Source organism: Cololabis saira, chromosome 15, assembly GCF_033807715.1.
Source record: "Cololabis saira isolate AMF1-May2022 chromosome 15, fColSai1.1, whole genome shotgun sequence".
NCBI lineage: Eukaryota > Metazoa > Chordata > Actinopteri > Beloniformes > Belonidae > Cololabis > Cololabis saira.
In genome coordinates, this window is record NC_084601.1 from 18524170 (window position 1) to 18548447 (window position 24278).

General features: G+C 39.6%; 3 protein-coding genes across 3 annotated transcripts; all 3 read right to left on the bottom strand.

Annotated features, from left to right (window-relative positions):
• Positions 1-2648: 2648 nt before the first annotated feature.
• LOC133460451 (glutathione S-transferase A-like) lies at positions 2649-9680 on the bottom strand. The gene is made up of 6 exons (XM_061741004.1): positions 9467-9680; positions 5556-5621; positions 5337-5442; positions 3096-3214; positions 2924-3012; positions 2649-2807 (listed from the first exon to the last, which is right to left on the bottom strand). Exons 1-6 carry the CDS (start codon positions 9632-9634, stop codon positions 2675-2677), a joined length of 681 nt encoding a protein of 226 aa, XP_061596988.1. The 5' UTR covers positions 9635-9680; the 3' UTR covers positions 2649-2674.
• Positions 9681-11693: 2013 nt separating this feature from the next.
• Positions 11694-12859, bottom strand: LOC133460795 (ATPase family AAA domain-containing protein 2-like). The gene is made up of 4 exons (XM_061741563.1): positions 12781-12859; positions 12407-12507; positions 12090-12218; positions 11694-11768 (listed from the first exon to the last, which is right to left on the bottom strand). The coding sequence occupies exons 1-4, from the start codon at positions 12857-12859 to the stop codon at positions 11724-11726; spliced, it is 354 nt and encodes a 117-aa protein (XP_061597547.1). The 3' UTR covers positions 11694-11723.
• Positions 12860-13053: 194 nt separating this feature from the next.
• On the bottom strand, positions 13054-22706 carry LOC133460796 (ATPase family AAA domain-containing protein 2-like). Its single transcript, XM_061741564.1, has 17 exons — positions 22631-22706; positions 22113-22170; positions 21026-21100; positions 20362-20470; positions 20092-20207; positions 19540-19708; positions 19107-19195; positions 18449-18608; positions 18062-18152; positions 17054-17368; positions 16867-16972; positions 16413-16599; positions 15498-15683; positions 15221-15356; positions 14897-15093; positions 13885-14044; positions 13054-13238 (listed from the first exon to the last, which is right to left on the bottom strand). Exons 1-17 carry the CDS (start codon positions 22695-22697, stop codon positions 13054-13056), a joined length of 2406 nt encoding a protein of 801 aa, XP_061597548.1. The 5' UTR covers positions 22698-22706.
• Between the last annotated feature and the right edge of the window lie 1572 nt (positions 22707-24278).

Here is a 24278-nt window from a genome sequence, read left to right on the forward strand (position 1 = left end):
TTCCTGGATTGGCAGTGGATGTCACAGGCCTTGAATGTCTTAAAAACAAGCTTTTGATTTTGCTAAATAAATGAGAAATTCAGCCTCTGAGCCATGTCTTTATCTTCCCATTCTCTAACCTCATTATCTATGCAGGATTCTGAGTGGGCAGGGAGGCTAAAAAAAAAAAGAATAATTGTTCTGATTAACTTTTTCCAAGAAATTAATGTGTGGTTGTTGGTTTTTAAAAGCTGAGTGAAAACATTAAATGTTTTATATTTATTTAAAAAAAAGAAACAAATATAAAACCATTTGTGGCCTTGTGTTGAGTCATGTCTCCTAAAAAAACATGCTGTTACGCCTTTATTGCAACATCAAAATAAGTAATCCCAAGTGGCGTTTTAATCCGATTGCCTTAAAATAAACAAAACACCCAAATCAAATTTAAATTTGAAGATTTTTTTTCACAAAGAACAGAAGATGGTCAGCCTTTTTTCATGGATGACACTGAATCAAAAGATGCTGTGGTTGCCAGGTTTGCAAGTTAATCCCCATAAAGAGGTGCCATTCGCACTTAATTTAAAAACAAGAAAAAGGGTAACTGAGTTGCTAATACACTACGGTAACATATATATTTTTAGAAACACAAAAAAGTTGTATAAATGTGATACACACTTTATTTTATTAAAGTAGCATAACAGCATACAGCTGTGGCCCAGAAAAGCAGCAAAGCAAACATGAAATGCAAAGTCATGCAAGAAATGGCCCTGCCCCTTCTCAACCTTTCCCCGACCCTTAACCTAACCTGGGACTTGCTGATCGGGCTGGAGCGTCGGGAGCTGCGTGCTGGCCTGCGGTCCCCACCCCTGGTCATCCCGCTGCTGCTTCCACCTGCCTGCTGTGCTGTTGCCGTCCCTGACCCACCAGTCTGGCCCTCGGCAGGAGGGTCCCCCCTTATGAGCCTGGTCCTGCTCAAGGTTTCTTCCCTCCTAAAGGGGAGTTTTTCCTTGCCACTGTTTGGCTTAAGGTTTTTCTCCCACTAGGGGAGTTTTTACCTGCCATTGTTTATGTAATAATTGCTCGGGGGTCATGTTCTGGGTCTCTGGAAAGCGTCTAGAGACAACTTTTGTTGTATTAGACGCTATATAAATAAAATTGAATTGAATTGAAATGCAATATTGAACACTAATTTATATAAACTCAAAGCCAGTATAGGACTTTGTGTCTTTCTCTCTAACTTTGAACACATTCAGCCGCTTTTGACACTGAAAGTTTGTATCATTCACACACTGCACATTGTCAACTCAGGTAATTATCAGTTTTGTTTGTTTTGTCTTGTTTTTTTACAACTGTATGTATATTAATGGTTAGTGACTTGATTTGGACAAATCTTTGTCAAGGGGACATATATGCATTTGGATCTTGCAGCAGATGTTGGTTTTCCTAACGTGTGCGTGTGTCCACCAGCTCCCTTTGACAATCTAACAATACATTAAATCAAGTTTATTTATATAGTCCTTTACAATAGTAAATAATAGATAATTAAAACCGTAAACATAGTTTATAAAATAGTACATAAAATGGCATATAAAACCAACACAAAAAATAAAACTATATATTCAATGGCAAATATAATTGCACATCATTAGCATAAAAGTTAAAGGACAAGCCATGTTTTTTTTTATAATTGTACTCTAGGGCAGCAAATATAGGGGTGAACAGAATAGGGCCCAGAATCGATCCTTGAGGGATCCCACAGGTAAGGGGACCCTGAGAAGAGCAGTGGTCACCAAACATCACAGAAAGGGTAAGATTTGTCATGTATGACCTAAACCACAGGAGGACGGTGCCTTGGACACTAATGTGCAGCAAGCTCTTTGTTGCAAGACAGCACATACAGACATGGTCTTGCTGTGACTCCAGGCTCACTCATTTCCTGGTGACACTGGACCTGCTGAACCCAGAGTGAGTGGAATATTGGATGTTCCGTCTGTGGTTGCAGTACCACCAGTGCCAGTGGGAACCAAGATAAGAGTACTATACTCTAAATGAGAAGTTAGCAAAAGGATTTCCTCTTTAGCAGGTCACTTTCTTTGAACATCAAAGTTCGTTTTATTGTCAGTTCTGCCACATATTAGAGCACATTTACAGAGCTGAAATTGCTTTTCTCTTATCTAACTCAACAGAAAAAAAGGAAGTAGGATAGAAATAATAAGAATAGGCACAAGAAAGAATTAAATAATAGACAGAAAAAAAGAACATATGGGTCTGTTGAGAGATGTTTTACCTATCCAGGGTGTACCACTGCTGATAGAAATGTGACAGGAATAGAAACCAAAACAGTTACTGATTTTCCAGAAAGCCATCAATGTTAGAACATTAGAACCTGTGTCATATTTATAAAATTGTGAACCCTGGTAGGAATGAAGACCACAACAATTGTTTTAGAAATATGACATGATGTTTGTTTTGCTTATGCAATAATTTCAGCACCAGTTTACAAGGTTACAAAGCTTTGTGTTTGCAGTGAGTCAACAGGAACTATTCTGACATCACTGTGCTCCTGTAAAAAAAATATTTTTAAAGTTGCCTCTCAATCTACGAGTCAGGAAAGATCGACGACAGAAAACGAAATCAAATTAAAAAAAAAAAAAAAAAGAAAGACCAGAGGTTTAGTTAATTTCTGTTTCTCTTTTTAGATGTCTTTCAGTGTGTCTTGTTCCTTGGGGTTCTCCAGCCAGGTAGGAGGCCAGCTGGCCTTGATGCTGGGTCTGTCCTTTAACAGAGCGTAATACTCTGCCAGTTTAGGGTAGCGTTCTGCCGAAAGCCTGCACAACAGAAAGTGATGAGTACATTTCCAGTCAGATGGTGAGTGAGTTTACTGATGAAACCTCAATAAGATTCAAACAGATGAAAAAGATGCTCATTTCTCTCTTCATCTTACCCAAATATGAAAAGAATGGCAACAGTTGGAAATACCATCACATCCGCCAGCGAAAAGGACGATCCAGCCAGGTGAGAGGCCGAGTCCAGCTTGACACGAAGAATAGACAAATACAGTTAATCTGAGTGCATTTGTGTCAGTCAGTGCATGTCTGAGCTGCCGGGCTGCACACCTTCTGCAGGTAACTCTCCCAGAGTTGGAGCTCAGTGGTCAGGGTTTCCTTGTTTCTCTTCAGAGCCGAGTCATGACGCTCGCCCTCAGGGACAAACCAGTCGTAGTAAATAACTGCACCTGGAGAACAGTGCTCATTCATCTACACAATCAGTTTTAATTGTGAAATGACTTTGAAGACCTTCAAAAGACTAATGATCAACCAACCACTAGTGCAGGATACATCGGGTGTATCTTTAATCATCTCTGTGTTATAATGATGTTTAAATATTTATACTGATAAGTAATAAAACTACACTTTTTCCTCCACAGTAACGCTCCACCATACAAGATCCCAATAAAATGAAAATATTTGTGGGTGTGAACACTTTAGTCTTGGTTTCTTAACATTTATTGAATGTTTTATACTCAAAAATCTTAGATCAAAATAAAAAAAAAATAAATGACAGAGTAGAACATTTCAGGATTATGCTGAAATGACGGGCCCCTCCAGTCCCCTAGGTGTCTCTGTTATGTTCTTCTCTTTCAGGTAGCAGGTGGATGGCTTGCCTGCCAAATTGAGTACAACTGGGGCCTCGCGTACAAAGAGTGCGTGGATTTTGTCATGAATCCTTACGTGGAAATCTTGCGTACGCAAAATTCAGAACTCTGCGTATGCCTAAATCCACGCACGTTTCATTTGAATATCACAACCAACGTGAAATTGAACGTGGACACGGGAGCACGACACTCCACGAAAAACTCATCCAAACAAGGTACTTGCAAAAGCAAGTGATAAAATGAAAAAAAAAAGTGATTATATCGAGGTCCAAAAACATGCATATTAGGTTAATTGATGATTATAAATTGCCCATAGGTGTGTGAGCGTGAGTGTGCATGGTTTGTGTGTTTATATGTGGCCGTGTGATGGACTGGTGACCTGTCCAGGGTGTAACCCCTGCCTCTCACCTGAAAATAGCTGGGATAGGCTCCAGCAGACCCCCGTGACCCTGAAAAGGATAAAGCGGGTATAGATAATGGATGGATGGATGGAATTATATCGAGGTGCAAACATGAGAAATAAAGAACAAAATCGCTGCAAATTGGAGTGTTGCAGTCGCAGGAGGAGAGACCGGCCTCCATCACCAGGAGAAACACTTTTTGGAGGCCTGCAGCCCCTACTTGACATATGACTCTGAAAGTAGCCTAAACGTTCAATAAAAACATTATTCATATAATGCTGAGTAATATAAAGCATATAAAGCTGAATAAGTCACATCAGCTCGTACCAGTGACATGTTAGTTTTATCTTAAAAAAACAAAACAAATATTTAGGTAACCGGTTCGTCACTGCAAATTGTAGACTATTTTATTGTTCGTCTGTTCAGACACAGTTATGGGATATTTTAATAATCTGGCTTTTATAACGATTTGTCGTCCCATACAGTCATCATAGCGACAGAGAGATGTCTGACCTGTCAGCAGCTCCTGGTGAAAGGTTCATGTTGGTCTGAACCAGAGTGTCGCTGAGTCCAGTTCAGGTCAACGATCCAGAAGGATCCTCTTGGTGACCTAAACCGGCTGATGATCCAGTCTTCATCCTGGACCCGCAGGTCAGTGTGGTCGCTGAAGACCTGCTCCCTCCAAATCCATCCGTTAGCAGTGTCCTCTAACAGAGCCAAGGCTGCCATTGGGATTTGTTGGTTACATCATTTTGCACCTACCTTTATTTTTTTCAGACCATTGTGAGATTGTTGCAGTTCGACTGTAATTTATTTGACGATGTGGGGACTGTCGTGTCCTTCACATGTGGTCGTGAACTTATTGTTGATGTCACTTTTCCTCATATTTTGGACTTCACTGCATCGCCAGGGAGTGTCACCAACGGACAAAACCTTAAAAATGTGCGTACACCAGACTTAATGTGTGCCCAAAGGACCGCAACCTTTTAAGTTCATTTCACTTTTTTGAACATCTGACCGTGAACGTGAAAAGTGGCGTACACACGTTTTTGTGTGCCACACTCCTTGTACACGAGGCCCCCTGGGCTGGTGTTAAAAGGCCGCTTTCCAGCCCGTTTACAGAGCGGTGTTTTTGGTTTGGCCTCCAGATTAGACTTGGTGGGATAAAAAAAAAATTATTTTTTCAAATAGATCACCGCGTCTGTCTCCCATCTGTCTGTCTGTCTCCCATCTATTATTTAAATATTCCTTTTTTTTTTTATATATGCACAATTACAACCACTAGTTTGTATTTGTCTTACCGAGTTTATCGTAGAACGTGAGACCCTCAAACATGCGTTGGTACATCAGTGCTTGCTCTGCCGGCCCGTCTGGGATCAATCTGCTTCCCTGAGACTTGAACTGGCTCTGAAAGTATTATATTGAAAAAAATAATAATATTTGAACTTCTTTTTTTATGTTGAAAATAGTCTTGGAGTATTTAAAAGTAATTTTGTAAGCTGATGGACTGGCTTCTTTACCTCCAGGTAAAAACAAGCTGCATAAGACTCGTTCACAATGTTGTTCCCATGTTTGAAGGAGGGAAACTGGGAAAAAAAAAAGATAATTAAACTACATCGCACTCATGAATCCCAACGCTTCTGATTGTGTTCAGGTTGGTGTCTGGGTGTGTTTTCGAGGTGGTAATGGTTCTGTCTGAGGTGATTCTGGTTGTGTTTGAGGTGGTTAATGAACCCCACCTCCTGCTTCACAGTGGGTGTGATTCAGGGTTGTTGGTTCTGTCTGATGTCCTTCTGGTTGTGTTCAGGCGGGGTGGTTAATGGTGGTTCTGGTTGTGTTCGGGGTTGTTGTAGTTTTGTCTGAGGTGGTTCTGGTTGTATTGCTTTCATTCCTATCCCCCTATAGCAGGGGTCACCAATTCTGGTCCTCGAGGGCCGGTGTCCCTGCAGGTTTTAGATGTTTCCCTGCTTCATTGCACCATGATACAAGTGACTGTGTCATTAACAGAATTGTGCAGCCCTGGATGACAAGCTGATGACGATGATTAATTAGAATCAGGTGTGTTAAAGCAGGGAAACATCTAAAACATGCAGGACACCGGCCCTCGAGGACCAGGATTGGTGACCCCTGCCCCAAAGGAATGAAACGATTTGTGTCGCAATGATAACAGGCCCCATAGGAATGAATAGGGCCATTTGGCCTGTATTTTGAGGTTACATTTCTCTCAGCTTAATGAGGCATTAATGTTGAAGTCCACAGCATACCGAGTCTTTGAAAATTTTCATAAATATCTAAGTTCCATATCTCAAAAACCGTAATAACTAGAATAATGAGGCTTAAATATGTTTTAGTCTCAATCGTCCCAAGTCTTCGAACGTTTGAATGATGTCTCTACGATAAAGTACAACCTTGCAAATTACAAACAAATATTTGCAATTTTTCCGCTTTTTGGCGTCTAGTGTTGCCACAGTAACACTTTCTACGGAATGCCCATTGAGGTATGATGGAAATGCACGTATTGATATATGCCATGCCTGGGTGCATGTTACGGTTCGGGCCGCATTAATGGACGAAAAAACGTTTGGAATAATAAGTGGAAGAAAAGGGAAACCGATCCTGGATACTAATATATCGCCTGTGCGAACTTGTTTTTTTGAGCATTTTTTTTTCGTTGTTGATTTTTTTTTCTTCCATATCAGAGTGGGGCTATGCCATAAACACCCTGGGGTGTCTTGGAATACGGGGTGGTTTTTTGTTTGGCTTGTGTTTGGCTTATGCAAAATGGGCTCCCACTACTGGCATGCCCATAATAATACATACGTTTATATAGCACCTTTCTAGGTACCCAAAAACACAAAGCAAAAAGGATACAAATGGACAATAAGTACAGTACATACATGCATACAAACATGTACAGATACTCAAAAGGGTGGAAAATGATTCGTCAGTTGTTGTAAGTGATGTTGAAGAGATGGGTTTTGAGAAGACTTTTGAAAGATGGCAGTGAATCAGAGTTACGGATGGCCAGGGGGATGGAGTCCCAGAGGATAGGGCAAAGACTCTGTCCCCTATGGTCATTTTCATTTTTTTTCATTTGTTGGTAAATGTAGGCTTTGTAGGTAGTGAGGTGGTTGTTTTATGGGAAGGCAGTGAAGCTGAGGGAGGATGGCGTGATGTGTCTCAAAGTATTCTACGGGGGGGCAACTTTACTAATGGGGGGGTCCCCCCTGTCCCCACCGGGATTTTCGCCCCTGCGGTCATCTTCCAGCGATATTAGCGGGATCCAATTTGAAAATGTCTATATATGTTCTTGGAGAAGAGGTAAGTCTTCAGATGAGTTGCGATGGCTCTTTCCAGTAGATCTGAGATGAATGTGAGGTTGGAGATGGAACTGAAATTGTTGGGGTCGTCAGAGTCAAGACTAGGTTTTTTAAGGAGAGGGGTGATGGCAGCAGGCGTAAGATGTGTGGGGACAGTAACACAGCTAAGGGAGGTGTTGATGGTGTCAGAGGGTATGGGGTTCAGGAGGGGAGGTAGATGACTTCATGGTGGACAATATTTTGGAGAGGCGGAGGAGGTTGCAAGCTGGTTGTGGATGTTTCCTATTTTAGAGTTGAAAAATGAGCAGTCATGACAGGATGGGGAACATCTGGGGGTGTCCTGGGGTGTCTTGTACTGGAATGTTAATGCACCCTGTTACAACCAAAAACGTAATAACGGCCAATAACGTAATAACTGCCAATAACGTAATAATTTTGGCCATTCCAAATGTAATAAAGCCAATAGTGTAATAATGTGCCAATAATGTAATAAAACTTTTGAGCCAATAACGTAATAACTTTTTGCCGATAATGTAATAAGGCATTACATTATTGGCTGGTTATTACGTTATTGGCCCGGTATTAAAAAAAACCTTTCAAAATGTAATAACTGGTGCCGATAATGTAATAACACATGAATATGACAGCAGCTCTTGGAAATAAAGGTTTTTTTTTGCAGTTTTTGGGCAGTTAGTGGATGGACATATGGAGTGGATGGCAATTTTTCATGTGCACCATGCATATACCATAAAATCAGTGTCTCGTTGAGGGTGTTGAGGTGTCAAATGAATTCACCATATATTTTCCTGGACTTGCATTATTATTTATTTCCAATCCCAAAATCTGAACTGCAATGTACAATACACAGGATAGAACATGAACAATCAAAATTAAATTAAAACTGTTCCTTCTCAAATGAAAAGTAGCTTTCACTCATATTCACAAAATATGGAGCAATACAAAAATCTACACAGCTGCTTTATCATAGAGAGCTATGAAAAAAAAACTTAAAAAAGTTGACAAAGGAGGAATCATAACAGACAACTGGCATTACTTCTTCCAGTATATGTCTTTGATTTTGTACTGCCCGAAAGTCAGATGAGTAAGGACTATCCAGGCTTTCATCCATCGGCTGTCCTTGCTAAACAACTCCTTTATTCTTGTGCTCAGACCACTGTTGCGTCCAGCAGCCTGTACAGCTTCATAACACTAATAGAACAGTCATCTTCTTTCTCTAGTTCTAGGCTCTCCTCAAGTGTTTCTCTGATATAGAGGTTGGGATGAAATGGTGCCGATAGTGCCTGGAATAAGTGTGAGACCCGATTAAATGTCCCCAGCATGGACATATCTTGAATTAAAGCAAATTCAATAATTCTTGATAAAATCTCTGGAGGCAGGTATTGGCCTCCCAGCTCATTTCCAGCATCCTCAATGTCATTGTCAACCAAAGGGTTAGCCATAGACTGTTTATCAGAATTAGCTTCAGTTTGAAACAGAAAGCCAGGTTCATCAGCTATACAAGCAGGTTCATCCGATATAGAGGGGGGGTCGGGATTGTTACAACCAATAGTGTAATAATGTGCCAATAATGTAATAAAACTTTTTTTTTATTACATTATTGGCACATTATTACACTATTGGCTTTATTACATTTGAAATGGCCAAAATTATTACATTATTGGCAGTTATTACGTTATTGGCCGTTATTACGTTTTTGGTTGTAACACACCCTTGTGGGTTGTGCTCTTGGGTCTTAATGGATTAGCTTTTCAAAACAGTTTCTGCAGGGACTGCTGCTGTCCTGCAGGGGGAGATTAACTGCTGTTGGCAGGGGTGGTGGTCTGCAAAAACCTTTACTTATATAACGTCGTGCAACAGGAATAACATGCTTGATTAAACACTATGAAAGCCAAAATGCATGCGTATCTAATAGTTTTCTGTCCCTTTTGTGAAGTTTGTGAAGTAAGCATGTTTGCAGCTGCAGACAAACAGCAACACTGCACTGCTTTTTTTTTTTTTAAATTTTGGCATCAACTTGTGCCTGCCCTGCATGTGCGTGACTTGAGAAAACGGGACATGAGAGGTCCAGCTAGACCTGATCTGCTCCCTACCTGTCCTCGAGGATTCATGTCCAACACCTGCTGGGATTTGTGCTCCATGTTTTCAAAGGACAGCAGTTTTTGGTTGTAACCTTGCAGCTTCTTCTCCTCCAGGACGATCATCACCCGCCAGCAAGGAGCAGAGCCGGTGCACCACAGCAGAGTCATGTCCTGAGCCATGATATATGTTTATCTTTTTTATTATTTATATGAAATACCGACACATTAAACTTCAGTGCCGGAGAGCTCGCTGGTTTAAGGAGTCCTCAATCCCATTCAAAACATATCGCCCTCTAGTGGCGGGCAGACGAAACTACAACCCTCCTGTCTTCTCTCATCTACAAAGAACTTTTTTTGCTTTTTGCAAATCTGAACATAATCTAAATTGTGTTTAAATTTAGCACTATAGTTTAACACACAATTATCTTGATGGATCAATGTTGAGCTTTGCAGCTTCACCAGCGTTGAACTCGGAGGCAAAAATTGACGGAGGCAAAAATTGTCTTCAGCCGCTCTGGCATATTTATTAAGACACTCGTAATAATCAGAGGTGGAAAAAGTACTGAAAAATTGTAATTTAGTAAAAGTATCTTTACTTTGCTTAAATTCTACTCAAAGTAAAAGTAAAAGTACTCATCTAAAAATGTACTCGAGTAAAAGTACAAAAGTAATTTTGTACTCAGTAACGTGAGGGGGTTCAAATGTAGCGAAGTAAAATACTTGGGTCAAAATGTACTCGAGTAAAAGTAAAAATTACATATTTCGAAAACTACTTAGAAAATTACAAATTACTCATAAAAAGTACTCAATTACAGTAACGTGAGTAAATGTAATTCGTTACTTTCCACCACTGGTAATAATACAACCTTCTTATGTCGTGAACTCAGAACAACTGCGCAGAACAGGAGCGCGTCTTGTCTGTGCGTGACCCACGTGATGACGCAGCATGAGCCCTTGGCCTGTACACTGGTACCTCACAGTGGTACAAATAAAACACTGCATCAATTACACTTTATCAACTGAGTACACACATAAAAGATGATTCTTAACACCCCCACTTGTACTCAGGTTGCTGAAATCTAAACAAAACAATTTCCACACAATAAAAACAAAAACACAAATACAGATATGGACCTCTTCCACTTATTCAAACACCAAACATAATACCTGCAAACCTTTTCAGTTTGAACTTAGTGACAGGTTTGGTCATGATGTCTGCGGCCATATCTTCAGTAGTGCAATATACCAGAGTTACTTTCCCCTCGTTTCATAACCCTCTGGTTGATCGGTGTAGATTTCGTAATCGATGGGAGCGTGTAAGTAAGCCGTTTTAACATCCATCTGTTAGTAACAGATTCTCCTGTGCTGCCTTCTGCAGTAATAAACCTCACGCTTGTCAGGTTTGCTGTTGGGGAAAAAGTTTCACCATAATCAATTCCCATCTTCTGGCTGTAACCTTTTGCTACAAATCTTGCCTTGTACTTGTCTTTACCTTCAATGTCACTCTTTACAGAATAAACCCACTTACCCCCCACTGTTTTCTTGCCCTCTGGCAGCGTAGTCAGGGTAAATGTGTCATTTTCTTTTAATGACTGGATTTCTTCATCCATTGCTTTAACCCACTGTTTTGAGTTAGCTGACTCCATAGCTTCCTTAAATGTATGTGGGATGCCACACACCGCTCTGTAACAGTAATCAACAGTAGTATGAATCTCATCACTATCAATGTCAGTTACAAAATCCCTTAAATAATCAGGTTTCTTCCTCTCCCTAGTAGGGTACCTCCCACTGACTGATTCATCACTTGAGACACTCGCCTCTTGGTTACTTTCATCGGATGTACCATCTTGTGGATTTTTGTTTCCCACACTTTGCTCTTGAGCATTTCCATGTCTCTCATAAACCTCTGGTGTGACTCTGTCAGTCCTAGGCTGTCTCACTCTGCCATAATCGTCTGGTTCAGTCTCAGCTGTCTGTGTTTGCTTTTCCACATTTACCTTGTTCACGATCGTAAATAATTTTGAGAATATTACTCTTCACTTTTTATCTAGCATTTGGCTGTTGGAGAACATGTGCCGCCCATTGACTATCCAGACTTCCACCTGTTCAATCCTCATTCTGCTCCAAGTTTCTGGTCTTTTCCAACCCTCCTACCACACATCCCGTACATTGTCCTGCTGGAACCCGATCTCTAAGTTATCCCTGTGCACTTCCTGTGTTCATAAAATAAAATGAAGAGCACCACATAATGTTTGAATGCACAGAAAGTTTATGTCAGCATTGATGTGAAGCTGTCAACTTGGGCCTCCATTTCCTACAAAAACAGAAAGATAAAAATGAAATTACAAATCAGAGACTGAGTCTTTTAGCCAGAGTGATTTTGTCATGTTCTCACGGATTGTTTTTCCCTTTTTTTAATATAATATAATATTTGATACTAAGTATGACTCATTTGTTTTAAACAGCTGTATTGTGGCTCATGGCATTTATGAAATTTAGCAAAGCAGCTGACAACATGGTATAGACTGAAATTAAATAAACTTTAGGTTGTCTTAAACATCTGCCCTTCTGGAAATTTGACTCCACTTGCAAAAGAATAAACAAAAAGAGCTCAGTGAACGTGAGTTTGGTGAACCTGAACCAGCTCCGTCTTGTCGGGGTTGTCTCGGTGCCTGAAGATGCACTGAGCCAGCAGAGCGTAGAGCATCTCCACCGACTCCACTTCACAATCCTGTGTTTTGGCCACAGCACTGTTCAACAGATCCTGAAAAAAACAAGAAACAAACATTCCTTCCTACTTCACTGCACCACAATCCACATCCTCTGCATGACACGGCAGTGTCTTCAGTCAGAAGACATCCACGTGGACAGGAGACGTTTCCTTCCCACATGAATGTCGTCCATTCATGGCTTAATAAAGTATTAAGAAAATAAACAAAATGAAGGATTCACCTTGAGTTTGTTGTGGTCCACTGTCAGCGATGAAGGCTCATCATCAGGGACCTCCTGACACTCCAGCTGCATTGGCTCCAGAGCGGCTCTGTTGTGCAGCTCTGTGATAGACATGGAGAAGAGGGAGAGCCACTGATTTAAACCCTTTCATTAATAATTGTGGCTGTCAAGTTTATCAGAGTTTCTCCAGGAATGATCTTTCCTTGTGTCTGAATTTAGGAAATGAATCTATCTGCATGTGTTTACAAAATATACTTGAAGTTAATTTGCTTAACAAATTAAAGATAAATTAAAGATTTCTCTGTTTGCACTCAATATTTCACTTGTAACATCATGCTCCCTTTCCAGTCACAGGAGCCTCATGATGAACTTACGCCGAGCTTCAGGACTGTTACCGGAGACGGTCGAGCTGCAGACGTCAGTGGCCTCGCCACATGATAACGCTGCAGGCATAATAACAATACACATCATCATAAATGTAAGTCTTTGGTGAACAAGTTTGGATTCAATATTTAGCAGATATATTTAAAGAGTTAAGAGAACATGTTTAATGTGATTTTCAAAACAACCTTCTGTGTTGTACTGCAGGTATTGATAATTTACATAAACATATGGTGAGACGTGGTGTTAAACCACCAGCACATTCTTCAAACGTCCAGCCTGAGAGGCAAAAAAATGAACAGAAGAGAGACAGAAATGTGACCTCTCTTGATGCGAGCCTCTCTGATGTCCTCACAGAATCTCTCCAAGTCTCTTTCCAGCTCCAGCTCATCTTTGATGATAACGCGGATCATGTCCTTCAGGGCACATGCGCGGCGACGGATCTGGCGGTCTGACACACACAAAAACAACATTTAATGTGGGCATTAGTCACCACTTCATCAGGTATACCAGGTGTACCTAAACAAGTGGCAGGGGAGTGCATTTATAGAAATATCTCCTTTAACACATATTCGGTCAAAGGCAAGGCTCTAGTGTGTCTGCGCTTTATTGGCAATATGCAGAAAAACTGTCTAACTTTGAAAAACCCGTCGACGTGTCGAGACAAACTGCCATTAGTTTGATTTATGGCCCCATAACGTTAGTCGTGCAACTATGAGGCCTTATTAGGTTAGTACCAGTGGCCACATGGATGATCCCCTGACACAAAGGCGTTTGGAGGATTTAGATTTGCTTTTCATGAAAATGTGGTAATGATTCACATTTGCAGCTGTTAACCAAACAATGCAAACACTACAAAGAAACTGGTGCGAGTGGCTGGAGAGGAAGCTCGGAGCATTATTGTCCATGCCCATGGATCTCAAATATAGCCTTCCTTAAATCAACTAATGGAGAACTTTTATCCCTCTATTTGAATGACACAGCAGGAAAAGACCAAAAATCTTTAAAACTCCAATAATTTAGCTCCCTTTAATTCAGGCCTCTTGAATTTGGTCTGAAAGTATTTCTGCATCCTCAGGATGTGAGTGGCATCTCACCTACTGGGTCGATGTCCGGGTTGTACTGGAGAGCGTTCTGCCAGATGAGGTCTGCGTCTGACACGAACTCACTCACAGTCACGTATTTGTGCTCATCGATGTTGGTCAAAAGCGTAGCGAGGTCCATGGGCTTCTTGATCACCTCGAGATAGTCCGGGACCTCAAGTTGATAAAGAAGAGAAGATGTGGCAGGGATTTTTTTTAATGTTTTTTTTACACATATCCAGTAACCAGGGGTGGAAAGTAACAAATTACATTTACTCACGTTACTGTAATTGAGTACTTTTTATGAGTAATATGTAATTTTCTAAGTATTTTTTGAAATATGTCATTTTTACTTTTACTCGAGTACATTTTGACCCAAGTATTTTACTTCGCTACATTTGAACCCCCTCATGTTACTGAGTACAAAATTTATGGTGAAAATGTTGTGGGCATTTTATTTTGGTTTATTGTGAATAGCAGGATCTTTCGGGCATTGGGCACTTTATTTTGTGTTTGAATACTTTGATTCTGGTTTTAGTGTTGTCGGTTGGACAATATGACTGAAAATAGTTTGTACTTTACAGTACAGGTTGAAACTGTCCTTTTTGTCCTGTTCTGCGGAAGTAAAAGGATCATGTTACTGAGCTCAGCTGAGCTTTTACAAGTGTGGATGTTTAACTTTAATATGCCTCAACGTTAATTAAAACAACTTGTGCTGTATTTGATTTGTGACTCATCCTTTTTTTGCATTAAATAACTGAAAGTAACTTTTACTCAAATTACATTTTAAATTAAGTACTTTTGTACTTTTACTTGAGTACATTTTTAGATGAGTACTTTTACTTTTACTTTGAGTAGGATTTAAGCAAAGTAAAGATACTTTTACTCAATTACAATTTTTCAGTACTTTTTCCACCTCTGCCAGTAACTGAGTTTTACTCATTTAGAGCTACAGAAACATGAAGCAGCTCAGCAGGTCGTGTCCTGTGGCCTTTTTTCTACTGAAACACTAAAAAGTTCAGCTCACCTCCTCAGTGTCGACAGGTTTGGTGAAGACCTTGAAGCGGCGGTCCAGCGTCAGCTCCTCTGTGACATTCCGAAGGAAGAGACGGAGCTCTCTCAGCACGTCCTCCTCCTGCTCCTCCAGACGGAGGCGCTCCTGTTTGGACAGCTGCCGGGGAGGAGACGGAGGTGCTACAGGAAGGATCTTCAAGGTCTGAGTCACTGAGGGATGAAGGAGAAGATTGAAACTATGTCAGCTTCCATGCACACATTATTTTTGTGCCACTTCATCCTTCAATTCGTGTTTTGAATTGTATTTGAAATGGGAAAAAGACAATGAGTCACATACAGGTTTTGTTTCTGGAGGGTGGAGCCTCAGCTGCCTGGTTCAGAATGAGATCCTGAAAGAAGTCTGTTCTCTCCTGCCAGGTGGGAACACTGATGGTATAGACCTCCTCATTATGCTCCCGAAACAGAGCCTGAATCTGAGGATAAAGCAAGATAAATGTCAGAAATACAGAAACCAGAAATCCTTCTGGTTTGCATGCTTTTTTTGGTTTTACATATATACTCATGAAATCAGAAAAAACACTGAAAGTACTTTTGAGCCAAAGATCAGGCCTCACCGTCGGGTCCATCTGCTCATAAGGGACACTGGCGGTGGCGAGGAGGAGGATGGGAGAGAAGGAGGGGATACTGTCCAACAAGCTGAGGAAACATGCCCTCAGTTCTGACCTGGCCGTCTCCCACCACTGCTGGATGTGGGGGATGTAGAGGATGCTGGGAGATGTCCTTTTGGCTTCCTTGAACACCTGATCAGGGGAGAGGTCCATCTAGCATGAGCTTAATCTTTGCAAAATAAGCTATTTTTTAACATTGTTTCAGTTTTTGATGTGCTGTCATGTAAAGACTGAAAATCAAAACAGAAAAAATCCAGTGACAATTGAGCTCTGCTGTACCCATCTTTTCAAAATACAGGAAAACAATCAACCTTTCCAACCTGTATGTATACAGCTCACATTTTTTTAAATTTTGATATTCATATAAAAAAACTGAAAATAATTTTTTTCAATATTCTTTGTAATTTAATTTACTTCCTTATTAATTGATGTATTAATGATGCAGATTATGTTATTGTTCCATTCTTTCCCTTGGTTTTCACATTCCATTTACCCAACTCACAAATATTAAAGATATTTGATTAAATACTGTTACAAAGAAAATGTAGATTAGACAGATAAATACTTTATTTTTCCAGGAGTCTAATTTAAATTTCTAAAAGCTTATAAAAGCAAGCACTCTTCCACTAATGGACCTTCAGCAGCTCTACTCAAGGTTGTAGTTCTAAAGAGAACAGAGGAGAACCAAGCTGGAGCTTTTGAGGCCTAACATAGTCTGAGTTGCACTGCTCCCTTTTTTCTTCATCTTATTAGGATGACAACCCTTTGGTCTGATCAGATCAACAGTTTCAGAATGGATTAAAGTTGGTTTAAGTAAGTGGACTGGAGTTGTCATCGGTGTGTTGTTTTCTGAGGGGTCACCTGTGCACAGGTGTCTTCTGGTGAGGCGCTACTGACTCCGAACAGATCAGGAGAGTCCAGACTGTGGACAGTGAAACGCTCTAGGGCGTGCAGGACTGCCGGGGCCAGGTGGGAGGTCTGAGCAGAGCCCGCGCGGCCCACCAGCAGCATCCGGGGACGGTTGGAGGTCGCCTGTTTGGCTGCACTCCTGCAAGAGGCAGCACGGCAGTGGGAGGTGCCAGAACAAGGTTAACAAAAGGGAAGTTATTAAACTTATTTGTGAGCGTTGACAGTTTCAGTCATTCTGTTGGAGTCTTGGGCAAGTACCCTTTAAAATTTAGGAGAGTTTAAGAGATTTTTTATAATGAGTGAACCAATTCTATTTATGTGATACCAAAAATGTCACAAGGAAACTTTCTATTCTTTCCCTCAGAGAGATTTGTGTTGGTCCGAATGAAATGTCTAAGAGACTCACCTTGCAAAGTTTTTACTCTTGGAGGTGGATGGCGTCAAAGTGCTGAAAGACCAAAAGTTCTCATTTCCATACATCAGACCATCGTCAAGGATATCTGATGTCAGATCTAACATGCAAAAAACAGACAATAATATGTGTAAACAAGATGCAAGTCAGTCAGTGTTCCCAGTCTTTAGCTCTGAATCACCTGGCTCTCTCTTCCTCTTCAACCCCCGAGCAGCATGTGGGAATGTCCTCTGCAGGTCCTCCAGGATGTGCTGCAGGGTGGCGCCGAGCAGCGGCTGAACTATGGCTGACAGCGGTTTTGCAGGGGAGGCAGCTGAGCGGTGTGAGGCCGGCGTTATCTTGCTCATGGCTACCACAAAGTCGCAGCTGCTGACGGAGATGGAGGAGACGTCCAGCAGGAGTTTCTGGGAGGTGCTATAGATCTGCGGGTAGTTGCGACGAACAGCGCCCAACACCGCTTCCGTGCACATCGCCCTGATGTCAGCACCACAGTAACCTGAGTGAGGGCAAGAGTTGGAAGTTAAATAACCAAAAAAAACAACCAAAAATACCATGTAATCAGTGGTGTAAAGTAACGAAGTACAAGTACTTTGTTATTGTACTTAAGTAAGATTTTTGAGAATTTGTACTTTTATTGATACTTTCATTTTTCTGTACTTTTACTTTTACTTCGTTACATTTTCAAGGAAAAAATCGTACTTTTAATACGCTATATTTAAAATTGGACACGTCGTTACTCGCTACAAATTACCTGTCAGCGGGGCCAATGGGGGACAGCAGCAGTGATGAGCAAAGGGAGAAATTAAAATGGGGTAATGGAGACAAACGCTAAAGGGGTCAGAATAATATCACCATTATTTAGAGTTGTAAGCAAATTCTTGGATTCTTCATTTCTTTGCAATCCTTTTGAAAATAATTTTGTACTTTGAATTTTGTACTTTGTACTTTTTACTTTTTACTTTTGTACTTAAGTACATTTTACACCATGTACTTTTGGTACTTTATTATATTTAAGTTGAGGTACTTTTATACTTTTACTTAAGTAATGTTCTTAATGGGTACTTTTTACTTTTACCTAAGTAATTTTCAAGCAGAAAATTTGTACTTTTACTTAAGTACAATATTTTTGTACTTTTTCCACCTCTGCATGTAATAGAAGCTGGAGGAAAAACCGCCACGTCTTTCTTACCGACACATTTCTCAGCCAGTTCATCCAGTAAACCTTCAGAAAGGGGAGGTGTCCATCCCCGGGTGTGGACTTTTAAGATGTCTTTACGAGACTAAAACAGAAAGAGTTGAGTAGAAGGGTGAGTTCTTTTTAAGGTTTTTGACAAATGAAGAAAGAAGTTAAATGGAAAATTTTACATGGATTCTTGATTAGTTGAAGGAATTGAAGTAATTATGTATTTACTGTACTGGTTTATGAGCATGTATACATGACAGGGCTCCAATTTACTCCCCTAAAGAAAATGATTTGAACTTGGATGTGATAAACGAGTATAAAAAAATAAAGTCTCCCAATGAGAAACAAAGTCTAGAGAGTGGAAATTATGCAAAAAAAAAAAAAAAGGTTCACCTCTCTGTCAGGCAGACCAAAGAAAAACTCCCTGTCAAAGCGTCCAGGGCGCCGCAGCGCCGGATCAATGGAGTCCACACGGTTTGTCGCTCCGATCACCACGACTTCCCCTCTAGTGTCCAGTCCATCCATCAGAGCCAGCAGCGTTGACACGATGGAGCTGCAGGGAATGAAATATCAGTCAGTCAGGGATACTCTGTAGTCAGCAACATAGAAAAAATGGCAGCTGGACTTTCTTGGATTTCATGAACAGACTGATGGTTTGAAAAAGAAACTGGTGCCAAACTGATTCAACAACTGCTTAACAAACAGAAATGTCACCAAATCATTGTATCGTCACCCAATTCAAATTGAGTGCTTGTCACTTTGATAAATGAACATTCATTTACACCTCATTTCACATGACAGCCAAGTGAGTCAGACTTTTTGTGGGCCATAAACAACTCTCTGGTACCAACTGTGACACAAATGGTTAAATACTTGACACCCTGTAATAATCAGATCAAACAACAGAGGAAGACTGCTGCATGAAACATCATTAATGCACAAAAGTCTAGTTGACTTTATTTTAGCGCCTCAATGCTCTACTCCACGTGATGTTTGTGAGGTATGCTGATAGTGTATAAAAAGAGAGAGCAATGAAGAAGAGTTCAAAAACCTGTGTATCTGATCCTGTCTGCTGGATCGGACTGGAGCCAAACCATCAATTTCATCAAAGAAGATGATAGACGGACGCTTCAGATAGGCCTGAGGAATAGATAAAAGTAGAGATAATACTTATGTTGTTGTTTTTTTTTTTAACTTTTTTTTATTCTGAAGCATTTTGATGGAAATTGAATATTTAGTGATTTTTAGTTTTACAACACTGGATCACATATGTTCTTGGAGGGTGGGGGAAAGCTGCTGATAGAAATGTTTGTATGCATTCCTCCACCCTCCTAGTAATAGTTATCAGAGGAGTTCTACCTTCTGAAAAAGGACACGATGTTAACCCAGCTGAGGTACTTAAAGGTAATAAACACCAGTTCCTCATGGACAGGCAACAGCACAGTGACATTAGATAACGCTGTCAATAAAAAAGGTGAAGTTACCTGTTCAAACAGCAATCGTAGCTGCTTCTCCGACTCGCCCACCCACTTGCTGAGGCAGTCAGCTCCTTTCCTCATGAAGAACGCCACCTTCTTGTTGCTACACTCGTTGGCCAACGCCCGGGCGACCAGGGTTTTCCCGGTTCCAGGAGGTCCGTAAAACAGGCATCCTCTGGAGCGACACACAGGCACAATCATATGTTCAGGTTTCATGAATCCATGATCTAAAGCTTCCATTAATGCTTTCTGCTTTCTTTCAATTAAAAGTACAGATTAAATTCAATACATATTTTTTTAGACTTTTTGCTTTGAAAGAAAACACACAATTAAATTACCTTTACAAAAAAAAGGTCTTAAGTGTTAAAGATTACACCTCATGAGCAGCTGCTGGTTGTAACAACACTGAGCTATGATGAGAATGTTTAAAATAAAAAAGCTATATTATTGTTTCCACTGCCTCAGACAGGTTCACAAAAGTGTTTTTTTTGTTTTGTTTACAGTGTTTCTTTATTCCTGGGCATCAAATCCTGTAAAGGTGTGTATTCTCTGTGTCACCTGGGAGGCTGAATCTTGAAATTCTGAAAGAGTTCTGGGTAGACAAGCGGGAAGCCAATCATCTCCTTCAGAGATGTGATGTGACCCGACAAACCTCCGATGCTTTCAAAACCCACCTGAGGAGAGGGAGGGGACAGGAGAGCCACGTGAGGAGGAAGAAAACAAAATCTGGGAATTTTGAGGCCGTTACAGAAGATAAACATAATCGTTTCAGTAGCTTGACAGACTGGTCACAGATCATTTTAATGGTTGACTTAAGTTATAACTCACGGACTGATCGATGCCCACAGGATCGATGTCAGCCAGACCTTCCCCAGTAGAGGTCTTGCCTCTGCGAGAACTGAGCTGGTAATCTGTTCGCAGTCCGAACCGCCGACAGCTGTAAATGCAGAATTAAAAACTAGTGGCACGAAAAGAAACAAGCACGTCAAATGAAAACATTGGATTTTGAAGTAAAGAAAAGAAAAACGTACATAGTTAACGTATGAGCAGCGGAAGATGGAAATATTTTGATACATATTCATCTTTAATGATTTAATTTCAATGGAATAAGGCACATAATGTTTCTTTTATTTTGAAAAACACTAGATTAACTGTTAGAATCCTAATTTCAGCGATGTGTGTCAGTCACTGGTTTATAGAGGGAAGCTGGACACTGACTTAAAACACTGGGCCCATTAATGGACAAAAAGGAGCCAAACTATGTAATAGTTTCTGGATTTCCTTTTGCAAGTGCAGGAGCTTTCTTTCAGTCCTGTAAATGTAAAGCATCTATCAGTATTACTTCTGACTGAATTTTACCATTCAGCCATGTTTTCCAGTTTGAAAGCGTAAATAAGAAGCCATCAACACCTCAGCAAGGGGTTTGTTGGTCCGGTCAGGTGTATTGAAGACAGAGCTCATGTCACAATGATACAACAGTTTGTGTACTGACCTCGTGGAAACTTTGTCCTCTTCCTCATCAGAATGATTCTCATTAAACGAATTAGAACAAACTCTCGGCTTTCTTCTGGAGGAAAAATAAAAACAAGTGAAAGGTCAATCTCTATCAGAGCAAAAGGATAGCACCTCATCATTTGTATTTTCATTCAAGTTTTGGATAATTTGCACAGAATTCTCAACAAATTTTTCAAACTAAAAAAGAAGGATTCACATGTGTACCAAAAATATGACAACATGTACACCAAACCACTTGTCCCCCTGTTTTCAAACACAAAATGTTACACGCCCTTGCAGAATTGAAAAAATACAAGGGCATCTGTGGAAAAATCAAATTCAATGTATTAAAAGTTCTATTAACAGGGGAAAAATGTGTGACCACAGGTATTTTCTATCAGGTTGCTATATTTTTGGAGTAAAATGACTATATTTTCAGGTCTAAAAGGCTTTTATCTTCATATTGGGCTGAAATAGTGTTTCTAGAGCATTTCTGTTATGCAGTCCCTTTAGAGTGCATAAAGGAGATTTCCCCTTACATCCATAATTTTTCTGCAATGATTCTAAATCACACAGGAATAATATCCTAAAATAATCCATCTATAGCAGAATTCAGCATGTTAGGACTCTTATGAACTGACACTCACATGACAGTGGTGAGGAATGGGGCTGCTGTGTCTTGCTAATTGCTAACTTGGATCTAAACTGTAAATCTACACATGACAACATTACTTTGCAGTGAAGTCGAGAGCAGTAGTCCATATAATATTCAAAAAATAAAATAAAATAAACAAAAGAATCTTTGTGTACAGGCAGGTCATTATTTGTGACAGTTTCAGGGTTCAACATAGTTCGATCTCATTTAGGAGTGTTTTATATTGTTTATACATAAAAACATGCTTTTCAGATTAAACTAATTATCAAATGTAATGCATCAAAAGAATAACTGCCATTCTTTTCCTTATAAATTTACAGAATGCATTCACTATGATATAGATCTAGGGAGGGTGGTCTTCCTGACTGACAGACCTAATGCCAAATCAACAAGTAGAAATAAAACCTCTAAGTTTTGTCAGCAAACTGACCTGAAACCTCGTTTCTTTGACCCTGATGCCCCGATCCGGTTGGTTCGTCTCCAGACATCTGTCAGAAAACAAGCAATAACTGCTAAATCTTTTCTTCAGTAAACTGTCTATCCCTGCGTACCATTCTGTTTCTTAGATGAAGTATGACAAGAATACTTTTAGAGTATTGTAATGACAACAACAGCATGTTATTCTGCAAAAGACGGCGAGCCAATGAGGATGTATTATCTGCACTGGGCTTCAATAAATCAATAATAATCTGTTAAATTACTTGGTTGCATATAATCTAACATAATTGACATTGGCATGCTCCTATACAACCATACATCTTTAAAGAAACGTGCAGATTTAGATCTAGTGGCTGATATGTTAAAAGAAAACTCCCAATCCTGAGAGTTTTGTGATGAGAGGTGGATAAGTTTAGGATCTGAGGACTGATGGGCCCTGAAAACAGAACTTTATGAATTTATTAATGTATTTGGATCCCCATTAGCTGATGCAGTACATCAGCTACTTACAATCTTTCAGGTTCTGGTCGGGCTGGTGTCTGTCTCTACCTGCAGTGGCTCCCTGCCCCGTTTCCATGTCAACGGCTGCATCTGGAAACAGCAGCAGAAACATCAAGATATGTTTGTGTTTATTATATTCTTTATTATAGTGTTAGTACAGACCATTTTCCCCGTCACTGTCACTGAAGTCCATGTCGGTGTTAAAGTGTGTCCTCGCTGTTAGAGTTGTTCTGCTGAAAATACATGGGACACAAAAATCAAAATCAATTTGACGCTCAAACTCCAGACGCCGTTGTTACAACGGACGGCTGGCGGGGGAGTTATTAAGGAATAGCAAAAAAAAAAAAAAAACTCTGCTAAAACTTCCAAAGTTATAGGTTGTTTTGGTAGAGTAGTCTGCTGCATTTATCAAATCATGCTTAATCTTATTACAAAATACACACCCGCCAACATATAAATGCATAAACCGATGAAGCAGTTTCTTACCTTTATAAAGCTGCGTCGTTTCGAAATGCTGGTTCTGTCGTCACCTAGTGACCTGAAAGCGTCATTTGATTTGTCTGTAGAATGTATTTATTCGTAACTGCAGAAGAGGTTATATCCTAGGTGATTTATTTAGATATATTATGTATTATCATTATCAATATTATACTGTTGGTCACACTGTAACAGATGATAACTGTAATTCATAATTCAGCAGCTCAACTAAAAAAAAAAAAAGTATTCCAGTCTTTGTTCACCTAATTTTATTGTTATAGTGACAAAAGAGAAATGTATCATTATAAATTTGAAATTATAAGCATTATGCCTGTGGGTTAGTGGAAGTAAATGGATGGAATGTATGGAGGGTTAGGGGTGACAAAATTAAATAAATAAATATATCATGAAATCTCCCATTGATTAATTAAATGTATCATAAATGTTATAAAAACATAATTAAATGATTGAATTTACCACTAAATAATTACATTTATCATTAAAGCATTAAATACATCAATTAATAATTGAATACATCATGGAATTATGAAATATGCAATTAAATAATCAAATGTCCAATTAAATAATTAAATCTACCTTTTGAAATAATGAATGTAAAAATACTAAAAGTCCTTTTTTAAGAAAGAAAATTATTAAAAAATATGAGAAAATATATGAATAAATAAAATATATGAGTTTGATGGCTGTTTCTTTTTACAGTTTAAACTTTTTCCTGACAACAGTGCTCACACAGGAGGAATGAAATAAATAAATACACAGTGAAATAATGTAATGTATTTTCAAATACGTTTTTCTTGAAAAGGGACATTTTCAAATTAATGATTCAAAACGGTAGATTTTATTATTTAATGGGGTATTTCATTAATGAATTGCATATTTCATAATTCCGTTATGTTTTTAATGATTTAATGATATATTTGATTATTTAATGGTAAATGTAATTATTCAAGGGTGCTTTTATGAGATTTAGGATATATTTAATCAATACATGGGAGTTTCACAGATATGTATTTCGCAATTTATTATCATGAGATATTTATGTATTTAATTTCCCCTCCTAAAGGCTGATTTATGGTTCCGCGTTACACCAACGCAAGGCCTACGTCGTAGGCTACGATGTACCCTACGGCGTAGGCTCTGCGTCGATTTAACGCAGAAC

Excerpts from the sequence above, each read along its gene's own strand:
- LOC133460451 (XM_061741004.1), bottom strand. The coding sequence starts at position 9,634 with ATGGCTCAGGACATGACTCTGCTGTGGTGCACCGGCTCTGCTCCTTGC. Across the intron at positions 5,622-9,466 it reads ACATGAATCCTCGAGGACAG|TTTCCCTCCTTCAAACATGG; the intron begins GTAGGGAGCAGA and ends TTTTTTTCCCAG. Across the intron at positions 3,215-5,336 it reads CACGTTCTACGATAAACTCG|GTGCAGTTATTTACTACGAC; the intron begins GTAAGACAAATA and ends ACTGTTCTCCAG.
- LOC133460795 (XM_061741563.1), bottom strand. The coding sequence starts at position 12,859 with ATGCCTGCAGCGTTATCATGTGGCGAGGCCACTGACGTCTGCAGCTCG. Across the intron at positions 12,508-12,780 it reads TAACAGTCCTGAAGCTCGGC|AGCTGCACAACAGAGCCGCT; the intron begins GTAAGTTCATCA and ends TGTCTATCACAG. Across the intron at positions 12,219-12,406 it reads TGGACCACAACAAACTCAAG|GATCTGTTGAACAGTGCTGT; the intron begins GTGAATCCTTCA and ends TGTTTTTTTCAG.
- LOC133460796 (XM_061741564.1), bottom strand. The coding sequence starts at position 22,697 with ATGGAAACGGGGCAGGGAGCCACTGCAGGTAGAGACAGACACCAGCCC. Across the intron at positions 20,471-21,025 it reads GAGGACAAAGTTTCCACGAG|CTGTCGGCGGTTCGGACTGC; the intron begins GTCAGTACACAA and ends CTGCATTTACAG. Across the intron at positions 18,609-19,106 it reads AGACAGGATCAGATACACAG|CTCCATCGTGTCAACGCTGC; the intron begins GTTTTTGAACTC and ends CATTCCCTGCAG.